An 18995-nucleotide genomic window follows, 5' to 3' on the forward strand; every position below is an offset into this window, starting at 1 on the left:
CCCCTCCAAGCACTGGGGCTACAGGGTCCATAGCCACGTCAGCTCTCACGTGGGTGCTAGGGACTCGAACTCGGGTCTCCGTACTGGTGCAGTTTTGAGCCATGGAGTCATGTCCCCAGGCCATGCCACACCCTTATAACAAACATCTGGAACCAGCCCAGATAAGAGCACCCTGGTGACATTTTATAACAAAGACAAATTACTAAAATAAAGTAATATTTTATTTTACCTTCTCGGGCATGCAGTCCAAGGAAATACACATTTGTAGAAATTAAAAATAATACCAAAATGGGGATAACGTTAGAAGTTGCATGGAATCTGCAGAATGGGGTGATTTGGGGCCTTTTCGGTTTGCCAAGACAGGTCTAGCCCATGTAACAATTTCTGTGGTATCTGTCCAGAAGAGAGTTGTCACAGTCATGAGGCCCAAACAACTAAACATGCGTGGTACACAAAGCAAAATGGACAACATTACTAGGCAGCATGGATTAGCTGTTGACATCAAAATAACCAGAGTAAGTAAACCCCCTAGCCAGCTCCTCAGACATCCCGTCATTATTTGATTTGTTCAATTATTGATACGTGCATACATTCAATGCGTATTTATTTATTAAGCACCCACTGTGTACCAGAAGGCACGGTGTTGAACTCTAGGTAAAGGCACCTGTTCTGCCCTAAAGGAGGGAGCGCCCAGTCTCCAGTAGAAATGCAGAGAAGCCACCTGCATTTCTAGGGTGTTCCAACAATATTCCTGCCCAAAGCAAAGAGCAGGCACAGATTCAGTCAACCACAGTTTCCACAGGAAAGGTGCCGGCTCCCCTTTCTCTTCAGAATCAGAAAAGGTCACTGTCTTTTCCAGTGACCAAAGTGGCATTATATTATATTACAGTAGACTCAGAAATGGTTGCCAGTTTCCACCATTCGACACTTGAGAAGATGCAGGGTGTCATGGCAGAAGTGTCTGCTGAACCTCACCCATCCAGGTGTCCCTCTGTCCCCAGGTGTCCCAGCACCAAGGCTGTCCCAATGGGCTGTTCTGCCCCCGGCATGTGCCCTCAAGGCAGCTCCACTTGTCCAGACTTAGACAAGGGACTTGGGATCATCAGCACCTCCAAGGACACTTCTCCCTCTACAACAGCTGGGGTTTCTTCTGTCGGTTGTGAACTGGGTGAAGAGGTGGGGTCTGTGGGCCTGAACGACACCTGCCCTGTGATGTCACTAACAGTGGCCACAGGCATTGAAAGGCGCAACACACAGCAGCCTGTCCCCGGGTTCCTAGCCCATCTCCTGCCTCCCGGCCTCTGATGGGCTGACAGGCAAACTAAGAAGTCTCACTCCTAATGCCATGTCCCCGGGAAGTTTGTCATTTCTAAGCTGCCATGCGGAGCCCATCCTACCAGGAATTAGTTCCTAGGGCCCCCAGTTAATAGCAGCTTCTGTGGGAGACTGGGTTTTCAAACTGGGGTCCTTCTACCTCTGCTGGTTAATGTGCACAGCAAATGGCTTTTGAAGCCTTAACTTTAAAACATTTTTGTTTCATGCACTAAAAATCAAAGTGCTTTAGTATTAATCTTTACTGAATCTTTACCATTAGGGTATACAATCACTATGAATTACATTATATAAGTGCTCAAGATGAAAATATATGCAGGTCATTGTGTTTTAAAAAATGAAATTTCAAGTGAATATTCCCCTGATTTGGCTTCTTTTTTTTTTCTTAAAAAAAATAAATGTACTAAACTTAACATTGTTTCACTTAGTGTATTTTCATAAGTCATCCATACATAAAAGTCTAAATAATCTATACAAAAATATCCCCATTTTCTGCCATGTCTAGTCTTTTCTGCATATAAATTTGTTCATATAAAGAGAAAATATAAAAGTATTGTTAAAGTGTCGTTGATGCTAAGCATTCTCTAGAAAAACATACCTTTGTAAAAAGAACAACTACTAGAAATTCTTAATGAAGTTCAAGTTCCGGATGCGTCACAGGTGCGTCCTGGTCAGGGTGACATGCAAGTCCATCCGTCCTGGGTGCCACTTGCAGAAGCTGCCTGTGACGTTCACTGAGTGAGACAGGGTTCCTGCTCTTTCAAAAGTCATCATTGATTTCTGTGGATATCCTTAGGGTGACACTCTACAGAGAGGAAGAGCAAGGGTATCAACCAGTAAAACAATTCCGGCATTAGCGGTGGCATCCTCGGATATGCCCTAACAGCTTGACCCCACTATCATGACATGGCTGAAATGGGTCCTGGAGAAGTCTCTTGGCTTTGCACATCACTTATCCAATTACTCACTTGTTCTAGGAGGTGAGTCTCCCTGGGGTCAAATATGCTAAGGTCTTGTCTTCTCTTGGTCTTGGGAATATTTTCACCAACATAAAGTTTTTACACAGTCATATTTTCAGGGCTTTGGGACTAGTGAGATTTACCTGAACCCAGCCAGGACTTTGAGCATTGAATAGCAGATTATCATGAAAGTTTCATGTAAGTACCGTTAGAGATGTGCCTAATGTGTCCCTCTTTGGGAACACAAGGCCCTCCCCCCACTCCAATACACACATACATTATAAGAGTAAAAGAGAATGTCTCCCCAAAAATGCAAGAACTTTTCTAAGTTTTTAGTAGTCCTGATCATCACAGATTCATATAAGATTTGAACTGATAGATCCTTACCTGGAAATCTTGGATGAATGTTAGGAAATAGAAAATAAAACCAAAGGCCACGGTCCATTCACAGATAGCGCTCACTACGTGATACACATAATCCTAGCAGCAGCAACAAAGAAACAGAGTTTAGCCTAAAAGGCAATCATCTGAAATACGATATTGTCAAAACCGGAGAGGAAAAAGCTGCCCACTGGACACAAACTGTAACCTTGAGGAAAGGCCAGATGCCTTGCAGGGAGAGGTCAGGGCTGGTGGGAATGCAAACCTGCCCAAAGTTCTCACTTTCTGTTTGAAGACTCAGTGTACATAACTTCAAAATAAGGTAGATCAAGGACCACAGAATAGCTGAGACCTCAACGCACATTTGGACCCCAGTAAAGAAAGAGCTGGACTTGATTCGGTTGCCCACGGAAGCGTCTTGTGGGCACTCCCAGGGACAGCCCGAGAATTAGTGTGTGCATGCAGACAAGGGCAGCAGAGCCCAGCATCCCTCTAGGCATGTCTCTCTGTTCCTGTACTTGTTAATTCTGCACACAGTTCTGCTCAGCACAACCAGGCAAATGCAGCTGCAGGGGCAAATGCCAGCAAGACACAGCCATCCCATGACAAAATGGGAAAATAATATACCAGCGCTGTTTCACAAGTAGAAGGTCCTTCACATGTGCATGTGTGAGCATCTCTCACTTCCTCCCCCATGAGCCCCTCCACTTCTGGGTCTCTGTGTATGAATTTCTTCTTTCCCATGTCTGTGTATGTGTGTGAGTATATATGTCTCCTTTCCCATGTTTCTCCCAGTGTGTAGGTACATGTCTCCTCTCCCACAGCTCTCTGTGTGTGATCATCTGTACTTCTTTCTGTTGCAAGTAAATTCACTTGAAAGCACTCTTAAATTCCACATTCTTGTTTTTTTACCCTAATCTGCACTCTGATCAACTTACATGCCAACTCTGTAGCCACTTACTTTGAGGTCTGTGATTTCAGGTAAACGTGTCAGTTCTAGGACAAGAGCTCTTTTCTTTGACCTTCTCATTCACAGAGGTTTAACGGATGTGTGTCAAACTGTGGTAGACATCTCTACAGATGTTCACATCCATGCATGGTTCCCACCCAAGGTCACAACTGAGGAGATGCTGGCCAGGCTGATTAGGGACAGAGAATAGTGGTCACTAATGTTTGGTGCCAGCAGGAAGAGTCCAAGTGTACCCTAGGTCAGCCTTAAACAATGAAGGTGGCTTACAAAAGTAGAGGACAGGGGTTTGGAGAGATGGTTCGGCAGTTAAGAGCACTGGCTGCTCTTGCAGAGGACCGGGGTTTGTTCCCAGCACCCACAGGGTGGCTCACAACTGTCTGTAACTGCAGCTGCAGGGGATCCCAAGCCTTTTCTGCCTCCAAGGGGGAGCACCAGGCATGCTCATGCTGCACATACATACGTGAAGGCAACACACACACACATGTAAATATTTATTTTAAAAATGTAAGTAGTCAGGAAGACGGGCAGATGGCTCACTGGGTAAAAGGCACAGTGGCCAAGCCTAATGACCTGAGTCCGGTCTTTGGAGCTCACATGATGGAAGTACAGAGCCAATTTTAGAGAGTGGTTCTCTGCTCTCTCTCTCTCTCTCTCTCTCTGTGTGTGTGTGTGTGTGTGTGTGTGTGTGTGTGTGTGTGTCTGTGCACGCATGCTCGTTAAACAAAATTGTAAAAAGAAAAGTGGTAAGACAGTCTGATACTGAGAGAAACAGAGTTGTTTCTCCAGTTTATATGTAAATGCAGGCTAAGCTACCTGAATGACAATTATAATTCTCATCCTTCCCACCAAGTATGCGGCACTATGCAGAGAAAGATCTTAATCTACTACACGGAAGTTCAGGGCAGTGCCTAACTGTTACTCTATCCAGACAGCTGGTTAAAGGTTCTCACTGCAGCTATTGATACTGGAAGAAGGCAGTATCTGGGTGGTAAAGGAAAGAGAAAACTCTTTTTTTACGCTGGTCCTAAATGCATGCTCCTTCTTGCCTCGGTTTTCAGAGTCCTGGGATGGCAAACATGAGCCACCCACTCAGCCTTCCTCCTTTTCACACTTACAGACAGGAAATGGCCAGAGCTAATAGATTTTCAGGGGCCTGCAGGTAAGCCTTGTTGAGCCCCGCTGAGCCCTCGATTGCATTTCATTTGTGGTGAGACACTGCCACCTAGTGGACAAGGATTAAAGTACTGGAGAAGCCTTGTGTTCCTTTCCTCCTGCCGAGGACCTCCCCACACTTTTCCACTCCCTAGCTGGATGTTCTCTTCTTCAGCATCGTCCGGTAGGGTAGCTGCCCTGACGGCTTCCACTGCATGCCCGAATCTCCTCTCCCATCACTGCGCCTGCCTTTCACCTTTTACCTACAGCTCCTAACCCAACCTTTTACTGAAACTGCTTTCTGAAAAACATCTAGAGGACCCTCCCTTCTCAGACTGTTCAACTACACCTGCCATGGTTAAACTAGAGGTGGGGGGTCCTTCTCTTGGTCCCTAGGATACTGTCCCCTAGTCCATGGTGAGAACTGACTATTGCTTCTGTGGTCTGCGGTTCTACAACAGTGTTGGACTTCAACTCAGAGTTCTGCTTACTTTCAAAGTACTGCGCGTGGAGAAGACAGCGCTGTTCACCAGGCTTCCTTGGGGATGTGATTTCCCACAGCTGTCCTTCCTCCTAGCCTTCGTCACAGAGTCCTGCTGGTAGCAGGGACTAGCTCATGAGAATGGTCTGAGGGCGGTCCTGCACAGTCTGGTTCTTAGACTGGCCTGGGCCTCTTCCTGTCTGTTTCTATCTGGAAACATTCTTCTACTCGTCCCCTGAAAGCCCCCTGGTACTTCCTATCATCCTCCTGTCCGCCAAGCATTGCTCGTTCTGGACAAACTGACACATACTAAGGAAGCAGTTGGAACCCCAAACTGACCAATTTCCTTGGAAACAAGAGTCAGGGTAATTAAGAACCCCTGGTTTTCAAGAAAACTGAAGTGTCAGGACTACACAGAGAAACCCTGTCTCAGAAAAAAAAAGAAAACAAAAGTCCTAAAACAACCACAAACTTCACTTTCCTGTCATTGCCCAACTGTCATGACGTTCCTGTGTGTGTGTGTGTGAACCTGTGTGTGTGTGTGTGTGTGTGTGTGCACGCTCATGCACACTGGTCTCTACCACGAAGCTTTCTTCCTCAGCCCTGTGCAGCTCTGCAGGGCTCACTGTCCTCTGTAGACCAGCAGCTCCCTTGGATTTATGAAGTGCAAATAACGGCCAATTGCACCTTGAAGCAAGTTTGCCTCCATATTGTCTTTTGGAGCTAATTTTAACACACACACACACAGTAAGCTGATTTCACATCACTCCACACTTCCTGGGCCTTTCTAAGAAAGCTCAGTGACCCTTCCTAGAATTCACCAGCCACAGTCGCACAGACCCAGGACCAGAAACTATACCGAGGGTAAGTGCTTACCTTTTCTTTTGGATTCCATTCCAGCTTGGTTATAGAAATTAGCGAAGCACAGGCAATCACTTCAAAAGAGGAGATGGTTAAGGAGACAGCAGAAGAAAACAGGTCCTTTACTATTCAGGCAATGTATTAACATAGTCATTACACAATGCTTAAATAGGACAATTCTAAAAGCAAACCACCTGTATGAACTTCTCGTAATCTCGGACCTTCAATCACAACAGTAGCTAGGCTACAATAGGGCTGGCTGCAGAACACTTGCCTGGCATGCCTAGGGCCTCGAGTTCAGTCCCCAGTACCACAAATACATAAATCGACAAATTATAGCACGGAAATGCAGTTATTCCTTCGCAATAGTTTTTGGGTGTTGTGGTGGTTTGGGCCCCACAGGCTTGATATATTTGAATGATTAGGAGGTGTGGCCTTGTTGGAGGAAGTATGTCACTCAGGGTAAGCTTTGAGGTTGGCAAAAGCTCACACCCAGCCAGGTGCTTTTCTCTCTCAGTCTAATGATCAGGGTATAGCTCTTAGCTACTTCTTCAACAGCTTGTCTCCCTGTGTGATGCTGTCTGCCATGATGATAATGGACTAAGCCCCTGAAACTGTAAGCCAGCCCCAACTAAATGTCTTCTTTCATAAGAGTTGCCATGGATCTGGCACTAGGGAAATGTCCAGAGACCTACAAGGATGACCCTAATCAATAATCTAAGCAATAATGGAGAGGCTACCTTAAATGCCCTTCCCTGATAATGAGATTGATGAACACCTTATATGCCATCCTAGAACATTCATCTAGTAGCTGATGGAAGCAGAAGCAGACACCCACAGCTAAACACTGAGCCAAACTCCTGGAATCCAGTTGTAGAGGGGGAGGAGTGATGAACAAAGGGGTCAAGACCAGGCTGGAGAATCCCACAGAGACAGCTGACCTGAACAAGGGGGAGCTCATGGACCCCAGACTGCTAGCTGGGAAACCAGTATAGGACCAATCCAGACCCCCTGAATGTGGGTGTCTGTTAGGAGGACTGGGCAGTCTATCGGACCTCTGGTAATGGCTCAGTATTTATCCCTAGTGTACAAATGGACTCTGGGAGCCCATTCCACATAGAGGGATACTCCCTCAGCCTAAACACATGGGGGAGGGCCTAGGCTCTGTTCCAAATGATATGACAGACTTTGAAGACTCTCCATGGAAGGCTTCACCCTCCCTGGGGAGCAGAAAAGGAATGGGATGGGGGTTTGTGGGGGGGAACAGGGGAGGATGGGAGGGTGAGGGAACTGGAATTGACGTGTAAAACAAGCTTGTTTCAAATTTAAATTTTAAAAAAACTTATAAAAAAAAAGAGTTACCCCGGTCTCTTCACAGCAATAGAACAGTGACTGAGATGGGTGTGTATAGTAAAATTTTAATCTGTGTCTACATTTTGTTAACCTGAGCCTTTCCAGGAGTCCACATATGTAAACTGCTTAAAGCCAGCCCAACTGTCTGACATGGGACCCAAGACAGGTTTTTTTTTTTTTTTTTTTTTAAACACCTGCTACTGAATGAAAATACATTTCCTCTGAAATGTCATTCCCAAGGTGACAGCTTTCATGAAAAGAACATTCCATACACATAAATAAGCTACCAAGGGTCTGGAAAGATGACTCAGTGGTTAAGAGCACTGGCTGCTCTTCCAGAGGACCCGGGTTCCAAATTTCAGAACCCGTATGCATAAGCAACTATAACCCAGTTCCAGGGGCTCTGGTGCACGCCAAAAACCCATACACATAAAATAACAACAACAACAACAACAACAACAATAATAATAATAGCCGGAGAGATGGCTCAGAGGTAAAAAATCACTGCCTGCCCTTCCAGGGGTCCTGAGTTCAATTCCCAGCAACCACATGGTGGCTCACAACCATCTATAATGAGATCTGGTGCCCTCTTCTGGCATACAGGGATACATGCAGACAGACCACTGTATGCATAATAAAAAAATAAATCTTTAAAAAAAAAAAAAAGTTGATTTCCAAAGTTAAACTGCTACTTTCTAGAAACAGACTTTTGATGGGTGGTTAGATAGTAAGTAGCGGAGCCCCTTCCTCTGACCCCAAATTTTAGAGCCAAGAGTCTGTTAAAGTAAGACTTGGGAGTCCCCTGCAGACCAGCCTAACGATGCAGCCACAGAGGCTGCTGCCTTCCCTGAACCCAGCTATGAGCAAGGGCAGGGGATAAGGGGGAAAAAAGCTCTGGGGAAATAGAAAGCTCTAGAAATAGAAAACTACAGGAACCCAACCCAAAGTGCTGAGCCAAAGCCATGGCCTCTCCAGTTCAGAGTCACGAGTCCAAGAAAGGTCCCTCCCCTTTGTATTCTGCAAAGCTCAACCGTTCCCTACTTCTCAGAATAAAAGCAGCGAGAGCAGAGACGCTCCTTAATCATCTAATGACCGACTCTCTCATCCACTCCCTTTTCCCTTCCCGCTTCGGGGCACTAGGCACCGCGCTGTCTGGGAGCGCTGCAGAGTTCAGTTAACAGACTTAGTCTCAGCACTCAGAAAGTCCAGAAAGCATGGCAGCTACAGAGAAGAGTGGAGAACAGCACGGCTCAGATGAAAAAAAAAAAAATTAATTCAGTATGCCCTGGCATTTGGGGTACCAGGGAAGATATCACAGAGTTCGGTTTCGTCTGAGTTATGAATGTTAAAAGCCTCTCTGTAGCAGCCCCGCCCCACAGAACTATAATCTCTAAGTATACATTTGCTAGTAGCCGGGCTGTGGCGGTGCACACCTTTAATCCCAGGACTTGGGAGACAGAGGCGGGCGGATCTCTGAGTTTAAGAGCTGCTTGGTCTATATAGCAAGTTCCAGAACAGTCACGACTGTTACAGAAACCCTGTCTCAAAAAGCCAAATAATAGTAATAAATAGTAATGCTGATGATAATAATAAAAGAAATAAATGCAATTAATTTTAATAATGTAACTAATTTAGCCCAACATACTTAAATACTGTCACTACAGTAAGACTGATATATTATTTGATATTAGCATATATTCTGTGCTACCTACCTATGGTGATAGACAAGGGGCCCGCTGTTAAGGGTGTGTGCTGTTCCTCCAGAGGACATGAGTTAGGTGCCTAGCACACACCCTGGGCAGCCTAGAGCTGCCTGTAACCCACAGTTCCAGAGCACTTGATGGCTCTTCTGACAGCTGTGGGCAACCTGCACACACACACACACACACACACACACACACAAAATTTAAAAAAAAATAAAAATATTGGTGATGATGTCATTTTAACCTGCAATTCTGTAGTTATTAGTGTGAGCTGGAATAGAATCCCGTGCCAGTAATCCCAACACTTGGGAGGCTCAGATTAGAGAAGTCACAAGTTTGAAGCCAGCCAGGCCTGAATAATGAGTTTAAGTCCTCTCACCCCTGACCCCCCCCAAAAAAAAGAAAGAAAGAAAAACAACAACAAAACACCAACCACCCACCAAAAAATCAAGATAAGGACAGGGAACTAATGATGTCGTCTAAACTCCTCTCCCTTTTGCTCATGAACTAATGATGTCATCTAAACCCCACTCCCTTTTGCTCATGAGTATATATATCTGTGAAAGATCTCCGTCTGGGCCAGCCACATTTCAAGTATGCAGAAAGTCACAATTCCTGTGGTGAATCAGTAGCCCAGCTCTAGAACAGCCCTGGGGATGAGCACAGGAGAAGCAGAGAACAGGAAGCCACCATGCCTGGAGGGGAATGTCACAATGAGACTGGAGAGCCCAGAAGTCTCCGGCCACATGTCTCAAGAACCCCTCCAAGGTTCTTTTTCTCTTCCTTTCTTCGCCATTCCTCTCTCTCCCTTTCTTGTTTGCTTGCTGGCTTATTTATTTATTTACTTATTTATGAGATGGTCTCACTATGTACCTCTGGCTGTCCTGGAACTCACTCCATAGACCAGACTGGTCTTGAACTCATGGAGATCGAGTGCTGGAAATACAGGCATGTGCCACCTCGGCCCAGCCTTTCTCTCTTTGTCCTTTTCTTCTTTTCCCTTCTTACCTCTCTCTCTTCTTTCCCTTTCTTTCTTCCTCTCCCCCTCCTCTCTTTCTGAGTCAGGTTTGGACCATTACCATCACACCTGGATCCTATGAAGTTTTTGGAAGCTTTAGAAGCTGAGGCAATTTGAGCCAATAATCAGGAGAAATGAAGAAACCTGGTATGAAATAATGGGTCCCACAGCTGGGCGTGGTGGCTCATGACTTTAGTTCCAGCACCAGGGAGGCAGAGGCAGGGGGATTTCTGAGTTCCAAGCCAGCCTGGTCTAGAGAGTGAGTTCCCAGACAGCCAGGGCTGTGCAGAGAAACAAACAAGAAAGAAAGGAAAATGGGAAGGACTGGCCTCACTCTGGCTCAGTTTCTTCCAGAGTCAGTGGGGCAGTTTTGTTTTTTGTTGTTGTTGTTGTTTTGTTTGTTTGCTTTTGTTATTTGAGGCAGGGTTTCTCTCTGTAGCTTTGGAGCCTGTCCTGGAACTCTCTCTGTAGATCAAACTGACCTCAAACTCACAGAGATCCACCTGCCTCTGCCTCCTGAGTGCTGGGATTAAAGGCGTGCACCCCCCTCCCACCCCAGCTTCTGTGAGGCTGGTTTGTTGAAAGAAATACCAAGGAGAAACATGGACAGACATTCTAAGGAGCCTTTACCATCTTCCCAAAAAGCATTGCCACCACCAAAGAGCTGGAGGTCACAGACATCTTCAGGAGGAAGTTTGTTGAAATCCATTCAGGAGAGCTTGTTGCTTGCACTTAGCTGCTTCTGTGTGGGTCTCTGAGCTCTGGCTTGGCTAGGAATTTGAACCCTCTGAACATGAGAACAGAACATGGAAATGCTCCGATGGGAAATGGAGGCCAAGATGTCCCTGGTCCTCTGGTTTGAGTATCGAGTGATTTGCCTCTAGGAGTTGGAAGCAAAGAACTGTTTTCTGCATACGAAACTGTTTATGAAGGACACTACAGACGCCACTTACTTACACATTTTTATAGTCAGCACAAGCTAAAGATTTAAGGAAATGAATTCATAGAGGAAGTATGAACGTCTTCAAACCACAAACAGGACACGGATATTAGGGAAGGAGTTGTCTTCAGGGCAAAGGCTACAGTATGTTAGTACATTTCTCAGTGCCGGGGCTCAGTTCCTCCTTGATTGAAAATTCTACTAATTAAAAATTTTTCCAAGGCTGGGCATTGGTGGTGGATGCTTTTAATCATAGCACTGGGGAGGCAGAGGCAGGTGGATCGCAGTGAGTTCAAGGCCAGCCTGGTCTATAAAGCTACTTCTAGGACTAGGAAGAGGAACCCAGTTAGATGGCATATTCGTGTAATCTCCACACTCAGGAGGCTGAGTAGGTGTGGAGGGGATGGGTGATCGTGGCTAGCCTGGACTACAGATTGAAACGCTATCTCAAAACATAATAAAAACAAAAGCAAAATTGCACTTAGGCTACCTGATGTCACTTCTATTTCAGGAGAGAAACACAGAACTCAAAGGACATGATGTATCAAGGAGCTTGACCACGATAGACCGGGACATTGTTTACAAAATAGTGCCTGGTTTTTTGTTTGTTTGTTTGTTTGTTTCTGCAATCTGACATAAGATCAAATGATGGAGAAGTTAACACCCTTGAAATACCATATTACTTTTATTTTCTTGGTTTAAATACTTCATGAAGAAAGGAAAAAAGGAAGATAGGAAAAAAAGGAAGAAGGAAGGAAGGGAGGGAGGGAGCCCAGTGTAATCACACACAGCTGTAATCCCATCAGGGCAGGCTGAAACTGGTTGAACCGGTCGGCTACTGGCCATCAGCAAGACCCTGTCTCAAACAAATGCACAAAACAAAACCATGCACCTTAGAGAGAGAGAGAGAGAGAGAGAGAGAGAGAGAGAGAGAGGGAGGGAGGGAGGGAGGGAGGGAGGGAGAGGGAGGGAGGGGCGATTTTTGGAAACAGATCTTTGATACGGTACATCCTGACCGGTTTCCCCTCCCTCCACTCCCCCCCATCCCTCTCCTCTCCCCCAGACCTACTCCCCCTCCCCTCCCTTCAGAAAAGAGCAGGCTACACTAAGACGTGGTCAAGGCTGGACAAGGAGGGAAAGAGCATTTCTTAAGACACCAGTCTCTTAGCCCAGGCTAACCTTTCTGCCTTTGCCTGTCCAGTGTGCTAGACTCTAGACTACGGACATGCTCCTCCATGCCCGGCTTTCATTGCCTTGAGATCAGAATATATAAGCGTGGTTACTCATTTCCTTTATTTTTATGGCTGAGTTAGAAAATGAAGTGATAGCGGTTTAAAAGGAAATTTGAGTTAGTCAAACTGTGATGTCTCCAGCAGGCTCTGAGTCCAGACTCTCGGGATGTCGCAAAGCTGTTTCCTTAAATACAATGTCAATATTTGATGTCTTTAACCCAGCACTTCAAAAAATTAAATATTTTCATATGGCTTGTGAAACCGACCCGTGGGAAGGAGAAGTCAACAGGCCGGAGTGTCCTTGCTTCTTTTTTTCTATTCCCACTCACTCCTTTCTCCCAAAGTCTGTCTGAACCTAACACTTCTGCATTGTGTACACTGATCTCCTGTTTGGCCCTCTGCAGAGTAAGGACACTTGGTATATTTTCCTTGCCTTTTTAGTGCTTTAGGCCTGGGCGTAGAGGGACGAAGATTCTTCTCTTAGCTGAACTGTAGTCTGGAACCTAACCCTTCGATTTAACTGGAATAAGTTTAGAATATAAACCCAGTTTCATGAGATCCTGGTTAAGGTTAGTGTGGTGGTTTGAGTAAAACTGGCCCCCAAGGGCTCATATATTTTAAGGGTGGGGGGTCTCAGTGTGGAACTGTTTGGGAAGGATTCAGAGGTGTGGTCTTAGAGGTGTGCCACTGGGGGTAGGAGTGAAATTTCCAAAGCCCTGGCCACTCCCAGTTACCTTCCTCTGCCTTGTGACAGTGAAGCAAAACATGAGTTCTCAGCTACTGCTCCAGTGTCATGAATGTCTGTCTGCCACCATGGCCCCCATACCATGATAGCCACCGTCTCCAACCCTCTAACGCTATAAGCCCCAAATAAACTCCCCCTCTGTGAGTTGCCTGGGTCATGGTGTCTTTTCACTGCAACTGAAAAGTAAGACAGTTAGATATAGAGAATCTCCATCCCTACCCCCAAAGATTCTGTGTCAGCCCGGGACTGGATTCCAGAAAGTGGCACACTGGGGAAGATTCTAGAAACTTTAAGAGGTAGGACCTATCTGAAGCAGATCACTGGGGTCGATCCTTGGGCCAGGGCTGAGGGAGTCATGTCCCTGACCCCTTCCCCCACCTCCTCTTCCTGTCCCTGCCTTTCTTGGCCTTCTCCCCTTCCTCCCATCCATCCCTTGCCTTCTCTTTCCTGTTCATAATGAAGAAATTCTGCCCCCACATGCTCCAATTGCCATGATGTTGTCTGAGCACACCAGTCCAAGAAACCATGGAGTCTCAAAAACAGTGAACCCAAAGTAAAGCCTCCCCTATAAGTTGTTTGCATCAGGTTCCACGGCGGCGACACTGAGCCTGACAACCGTCTCCTCACAGTTGGTGTGACAACAGAAAGTCGTCCACAGCTGTCTGGTTGCCCTGAGTGTCCTGTACAAGAATCCTTTCAAGGAAGTTTAACTACCTCGTGTTTCCTGAGTCCTCTTCTACCCAAGAACCTCAAGCTGCTCCCTGCTGTAGACTTCCACTTACCCACAAGTGAGTCCCATTCCCTGCTGAAATACCCTCTAGCTACTGCTATGGCCCGAGGTAGGACAGTCTTTTTCCTTGCCATAATTTCCCAATTGACATATGGAAAGGATACTGGGGACCACAGCTGCGCAGGAAACGGCAGAGATGGCCATCCGGATATGGCATGTGGTGAGGCTGTTCCACTGGGGACATGATTTGTAGGAGATGATCGATTGCAGGAGCGTGTAAACCACACCACAGACAAAGGCCAGAAGGGCGCCACCATCGTGGACAACAGGCACAGCTAACTCCTGCAGAGATCACAGATGGGTTCTTACTCCATGGGAGAGTCGCCTGAAGCCAGCACTCACTCACTCACTCTGGGAGTCTCCAAGTCAGTGGTTCTCAACCTTCCTAATGCTGAGACCCTTTTCAAGCCGTTCCCCTAACCATAAAACTAATCATAAAATTATTGTCGTTGCTACCAGGTGTTAGTGGCGCACACCTTTAATACCAGCACTTAGGAGGCAGAGGCAGGTGGATCTTTTTGAGTTTGAGGCCAGCCTGGACTACAGAGTAAGTTCAAGGACAGGCTCCAAAGCCTGAAATACAAGACCAAACAAACAAATAAAAAACATTTTTGTTGCTACTCTGTGACTAGTTTTGCTGCTGTTATGAATTCTAATGTAAATGTCTGATATGTAAGCTATCTGATATTTGACCATCCCGCCCCAAGGGGTTGGGTCTCACAGGTGAGAACCATTGCACATCATCAGTAGTCAGGGAGGTAGGTGCCTATCTGAGTATCAGTATGGAGCAAAGCTTTCTGCTGCTGATTAATACCTGCGGCTGAAGCTGCTTGCTCCAGTAACTGTGGAGATTAACTATGAGTAAAGAAAAAGACAGCATCCACCCTGGAGGTCCGTGGGGTGGGCTTTAGAGCCTGGCACTTCTAAATCAAAAGTCCTAACCTCACTGTGAGACCGTGGCTTTAAGATAATTGGAGCTTCCCTTTAATCCCAGCTCTCAGGAGGCTGGCAGATCTCTGTGAGTTCAAGGCCAGCCTGGTCTACAGTGTGAGTTCCCGGACAGCCAGGCTACACAAAGAAACCCTGTCTAGGGGAGGAAAAATCAATGCATTTAGAAGCCAGGTGAGGTAGCTCAAGCCTGTAATGCCATCACTCAGGAGACGGAGGCTGGAGCATCACTGTGAGTACCTACACAATTGTATCCATATTCTACAATACCTGGCATTATTTTCTGTAAGTAGGATATCTAATGGAGTTACACATGGAAAGTAAGCGAGGGCATTCTATGCTTTAAAATGTGTGTGGCCCTTTAAATGTGTGTGGCCCTTTAAATGTGTGGGTACTTACAGAATTCAGGAAAATAATCGCTGAATGATACCGAGAAAAGTGTTTAAGATGAAATTTTTACACATAATGTGTATCTTACCATAGTTTTAAAAGATATCGTAAAAGAATTAAGAGAAATCCCTTTTATTGAGGGAGAGAGCAAAACAGAAACCAAAACATCATCTGCTAATTAATGACTCACTTTCAGGAGTAACCAGAATTCCGGTGCTTTCCACACTAATGGGAAGCCTGAGTTTGAATACATTTTCTCCTCCTCCCGCTATGGGGACATTTCCTTCCTCTGCCCTGGCCACCCTGACAAATCCTTTGGAGCTAAGTCTGCAAGCTTCATGGGCTCCCTGGGAATGTCTGCCCTGCCATGATCAGATCAAAAGACTCCAGACCCTGCTGTGTCTGCGTCTCTAATGTGTCTTCTTCCCAAAGGAACATCACTAAAGAGGTCGTAAAACTAGTTATGGTGGTATGCACCCATTATCACTGCAACTCAGAAAGCCAAGGAAGGAGGATTAAGAGCCCATGGCCAGCCTGGGCTACATAGTGAGCCCTCATCTCAAAAATCAGTCTCTCCTCTCTCTCTCTCTCTCTCTCTCTCTACCTCTCTCTCTCCCTCCCTCCCTCCCTCCCTCCTTCCCTCTCTCTCTCAGAACTTCATGTAGCCCAGGCTGGCCTCAAACTCTCTCTATAGTTGATCTTGAATTTTGTATCTCCCCGTCTCTACCTCCTAAATGCAATAGGCAGACTTGTACCATACCCAGAATTAGAAGGAGTTGAGGACTAAACCAGGCCTTCTTGCAAGCCAAGCAAGCAAGTATTCTGTGAACTGAGCCACATCCCTGTCTTTTAGAAGGGGAGGGGGTGGGGTCTTAGGTCAGATATGATGGAAATTTGGTGTGTTCTTTGGAAACTTCTGCAAGTTTCAAGGCACTAAGGGGGTTAAAACTTGTTTTTGTTTGTTTCTGCCATAATGAACATCTCAGTTTTAAAAAATTAGTTTTAACTTATAATACACAGGCCTGCCCCACACACACACCCCGTCCTAGAACCAGCCACCTTTTTTTTTTTTTTTTTTTTTTTTTTTTTGATTTTTGATTTTCTGAGACAGGGTTTCTCTGTATAGCCCTAGCTGTCCTGGAACTCACTCCGTAGACTACACTGGTCTCGAACTCACCAAGATTTGCCTGCCTCTGCCTCCCAAGTGCTGGGATTAAAGGCATGAGCCACCAGTGCCCAAACTTCAGTCACCTATTCATCCCATAAAATAAACATAAAAAAATTGTTTATAAAAATAAAAGGAAAGTGTTTCCTTGCTTCAGATTTAGATTCTACCTGTGAGGGAGAGCGTACAACATTTGTCTTTTTTGCATCTATTTTGTTTTTGTTTTTGTTTCATTTTGTGTGGGGCACTGTTCATATGGATGCAAATACGTGTGTGCTCACTCGGAAAGCAGTGTCGTTCTTAAGGAGCCAACCTCCTTGTTTGGACAGGGTCCCTCCTGGACCTGTAACTCACCAATTAGGCTAAGCTGCCCCGCCAGGGAGCCCCAGGGACCTACAGGCCTCTCTCTGCCTCCCCCGACAGGTGCCACCAGAACTGAGCTATGAGGACTCAGGGACTAACTCAGGTCCTCCAGCTTACACAGCAGGCACTTTGTCAGTGGACGGAGCAATCTCCGCAGCCCCTGGCTCATTTTACTTAACACGATATCTCACATTACCATTCAAAGGAGAGGACTCGGAAAAGAAAACGAAGCACTAACAGAAATAAATAAGGCAGATGCAAGGTGGGCAGCGTGCCCACCCAGTTGGGAAATCGAGCTTCGAACGTCTCATCAGGTGGATTTAAATGATCAAACTAGCTGCACCTGCCCCTCTCCTGGCCTCAAACCTGGGATTCTTCGGGTTCAGGGCTTATAGCATGCTAAAACGAACCACCGGACCTCACACGAGGAAGCCGGATGAAAACCTGGAGAGCTCGGACAAGGCAAACAGTTGACTCCCACGGAAGTCGTGAAGATCCTGTGTCTGGATGTTTGTAAGGTTCAAGAAAGCCTTAAAGGAGCGTTTTTTTAAAAAATCCATTCTCTAAACATCTACATTTTCCTCATAAAGCCTGTCCTTTCTGATTTTAAAAGTGGCACTTACAGCTTAGGGTGTTATTCAGAGGAGAAAGTGATATGATAAAATGTGTCCCTCCCTTGTAGTCACACCTCGATGATGCTCATCACTCTAAGCTCCTCCCCCCACCCCACCCCTCCCCGCCAATGCTAAGAGAGGGCGTGTCCCTTAGTGAGTGTGGAGATAGTGAGCCTTTGAGGCTCATGTCAGGCTGAGGCCACTCGGACCATCCACTCCTTACTTACAGGAAGACATTAGAGAATGTATGGACAGCAGGTGGCGTAGGAGGTATGTGCTGATTCCAGTGTATGACATGTGCTCGATCAGCCAGCTAGAGTGAAGCCCGCCATCTTTTTGTAAAAAACAAGCATCATACAAGGTCATTGCCAGTGGGGAGAAGGTTAGAGGTTCTCCTGGGCACAACGCAAGGCTTCCTGTGGTAACCCTGCCTGCTCTCACAGGGACACAAGGAGTGGAGTGCATGGCTATTACGATGACAGCCACTAAGTGCAGACTGTTGGTTATTCACTGATTATCTGATCCAATCCTTGCAACAGCATCCACGAGCTGGGTACTATCAGAAGTGTGAACATGAAGTCCACAGATTTCTCTAAGATATTAAATAGCTTCTCCATAGACAAACCAAATGCTACCTTGGAAAAGATTGTGAGCAAGTATGGGAAACCCCAGAGCAACATTACCATCTTAACAGCCTTCCTTCCTACTACTCTCTTAGAAACTAACATACCGGTAATTTTCCATTCTCCTATGATGCAGCCTGACCCTGAAAGAGTCCCAGCTGCAGGCTTATCGTATAGCAGGACTCCTGCATCCTGCTTGGAAGGACGTTCTGCCTCCCTCACACCCTCTCATTGGCCCATTCCCTCATTTCTCCACCGCTTAAACCCTGTTATTCTATTCATTGAAGGAGATTTGAGCAGAATACTGTCTTGTCTCCATCTCTCGAATCTCTTGTCTCTTCATTCTCCCTCCCTCCCTCCCTCAGGGTCCCCGACAACTGACCCCGCTGGCCGGGGCAACCAAGAGCCTTCAGATTAGTGAAAGTAAAGCTACTGGGACAGGGCCGTATTTGAATCTGCAAAGTAATTTACTGAATAAACCTGCACAAATGATTTCACCCCCACAAACCGAATCTTCATCTACAAAAGGGAGGGGCCAGGTGATTGTCTTTGAATACCAGATGGATAGGATCCAACAGCAGAATCATAAACATTTACTACGAGGAAAATCGTTTGCAAAGCTAAAGTAGCTCTTGCTTCAGACTACGAGGATATGAACTGGGAAGACATGGCAGTCCATGTCTCAATCCCTGAGTGCAATCCCTGAGTGCAGAAGGTTGGGGCAGAAGAACTAAGCGTTAGCAGTTCCAAGGGTGAGAGAGAGAGAGAGAGAGAGAGAGAGAGAGAGAGAGAGAGAGAGAGAGAGAGAGTGTGTGTTTAAAATGACTGCCACAAGTCCCAGGCCAAGCTGGGTCATACTGATGGTAAAGAACTGTCTTAAACAATGAGCAAACAAGGCGCTGAGCCTGTAGCACCGTTTGAGGGGCACACACTCATTATCTTCCACGTATAAACCCCTTCTCTCCCAACGCCCAG

The 18995-nt window shown here is 46.1% G+C and overlaps 1 protein-coding gene across 1 annotated transcript in view; it reads right to left on the bottom strand.

The window, feature by feature from the left end:
* Positions 1 to 203: 203 nt before the first annotated feature.
* The window catches only part of Dram1 (DNA damage regulated autophagy modulator 1), a 33763-nt gene continuing 14971 nt past the window's right edge, over positions 204 to 18995 (bottom strand). Inside the window, exons 4-7 of the mRNA XM_051206353.1 lie at positions 14022 to 14199; positions 6152 to 6210; positions 2679 to 2771; positions 204 to 2137 (exon numbers count right to left, since the gene is read on the bottom strand). Coding sequence (XP_051062310.1) covers positions 2093 to 2137; positions 2679 to 2771; positions 6152 to 6210; positions 14022 to 14199 — 375 coding nt within the window. The 3' untranslated portion in view covers positions 204 to 2092. The remainder of the gene's footprint in view (positions 2138 to 2678; positions 2772 to 6151; positions 6211 to 14021; positions 14200 to 18995) is intronic.

Source organism: Phodopus roborovskii, unplaced genomic scaffold, assembly GCF_943737965.1.
Source record: "Phodopus roborovskii unplaced genomic scaffold, PHOROB, whole genome shotgun sequence".
In the NCBI taxonomy this organism is placed as follows: domain Eukaryota; kingdom Metazoa; phylum Chordata; class Mammalia; order Rodentia; family Cricetidae; genus Phodopus; species Phodopus roborovskii.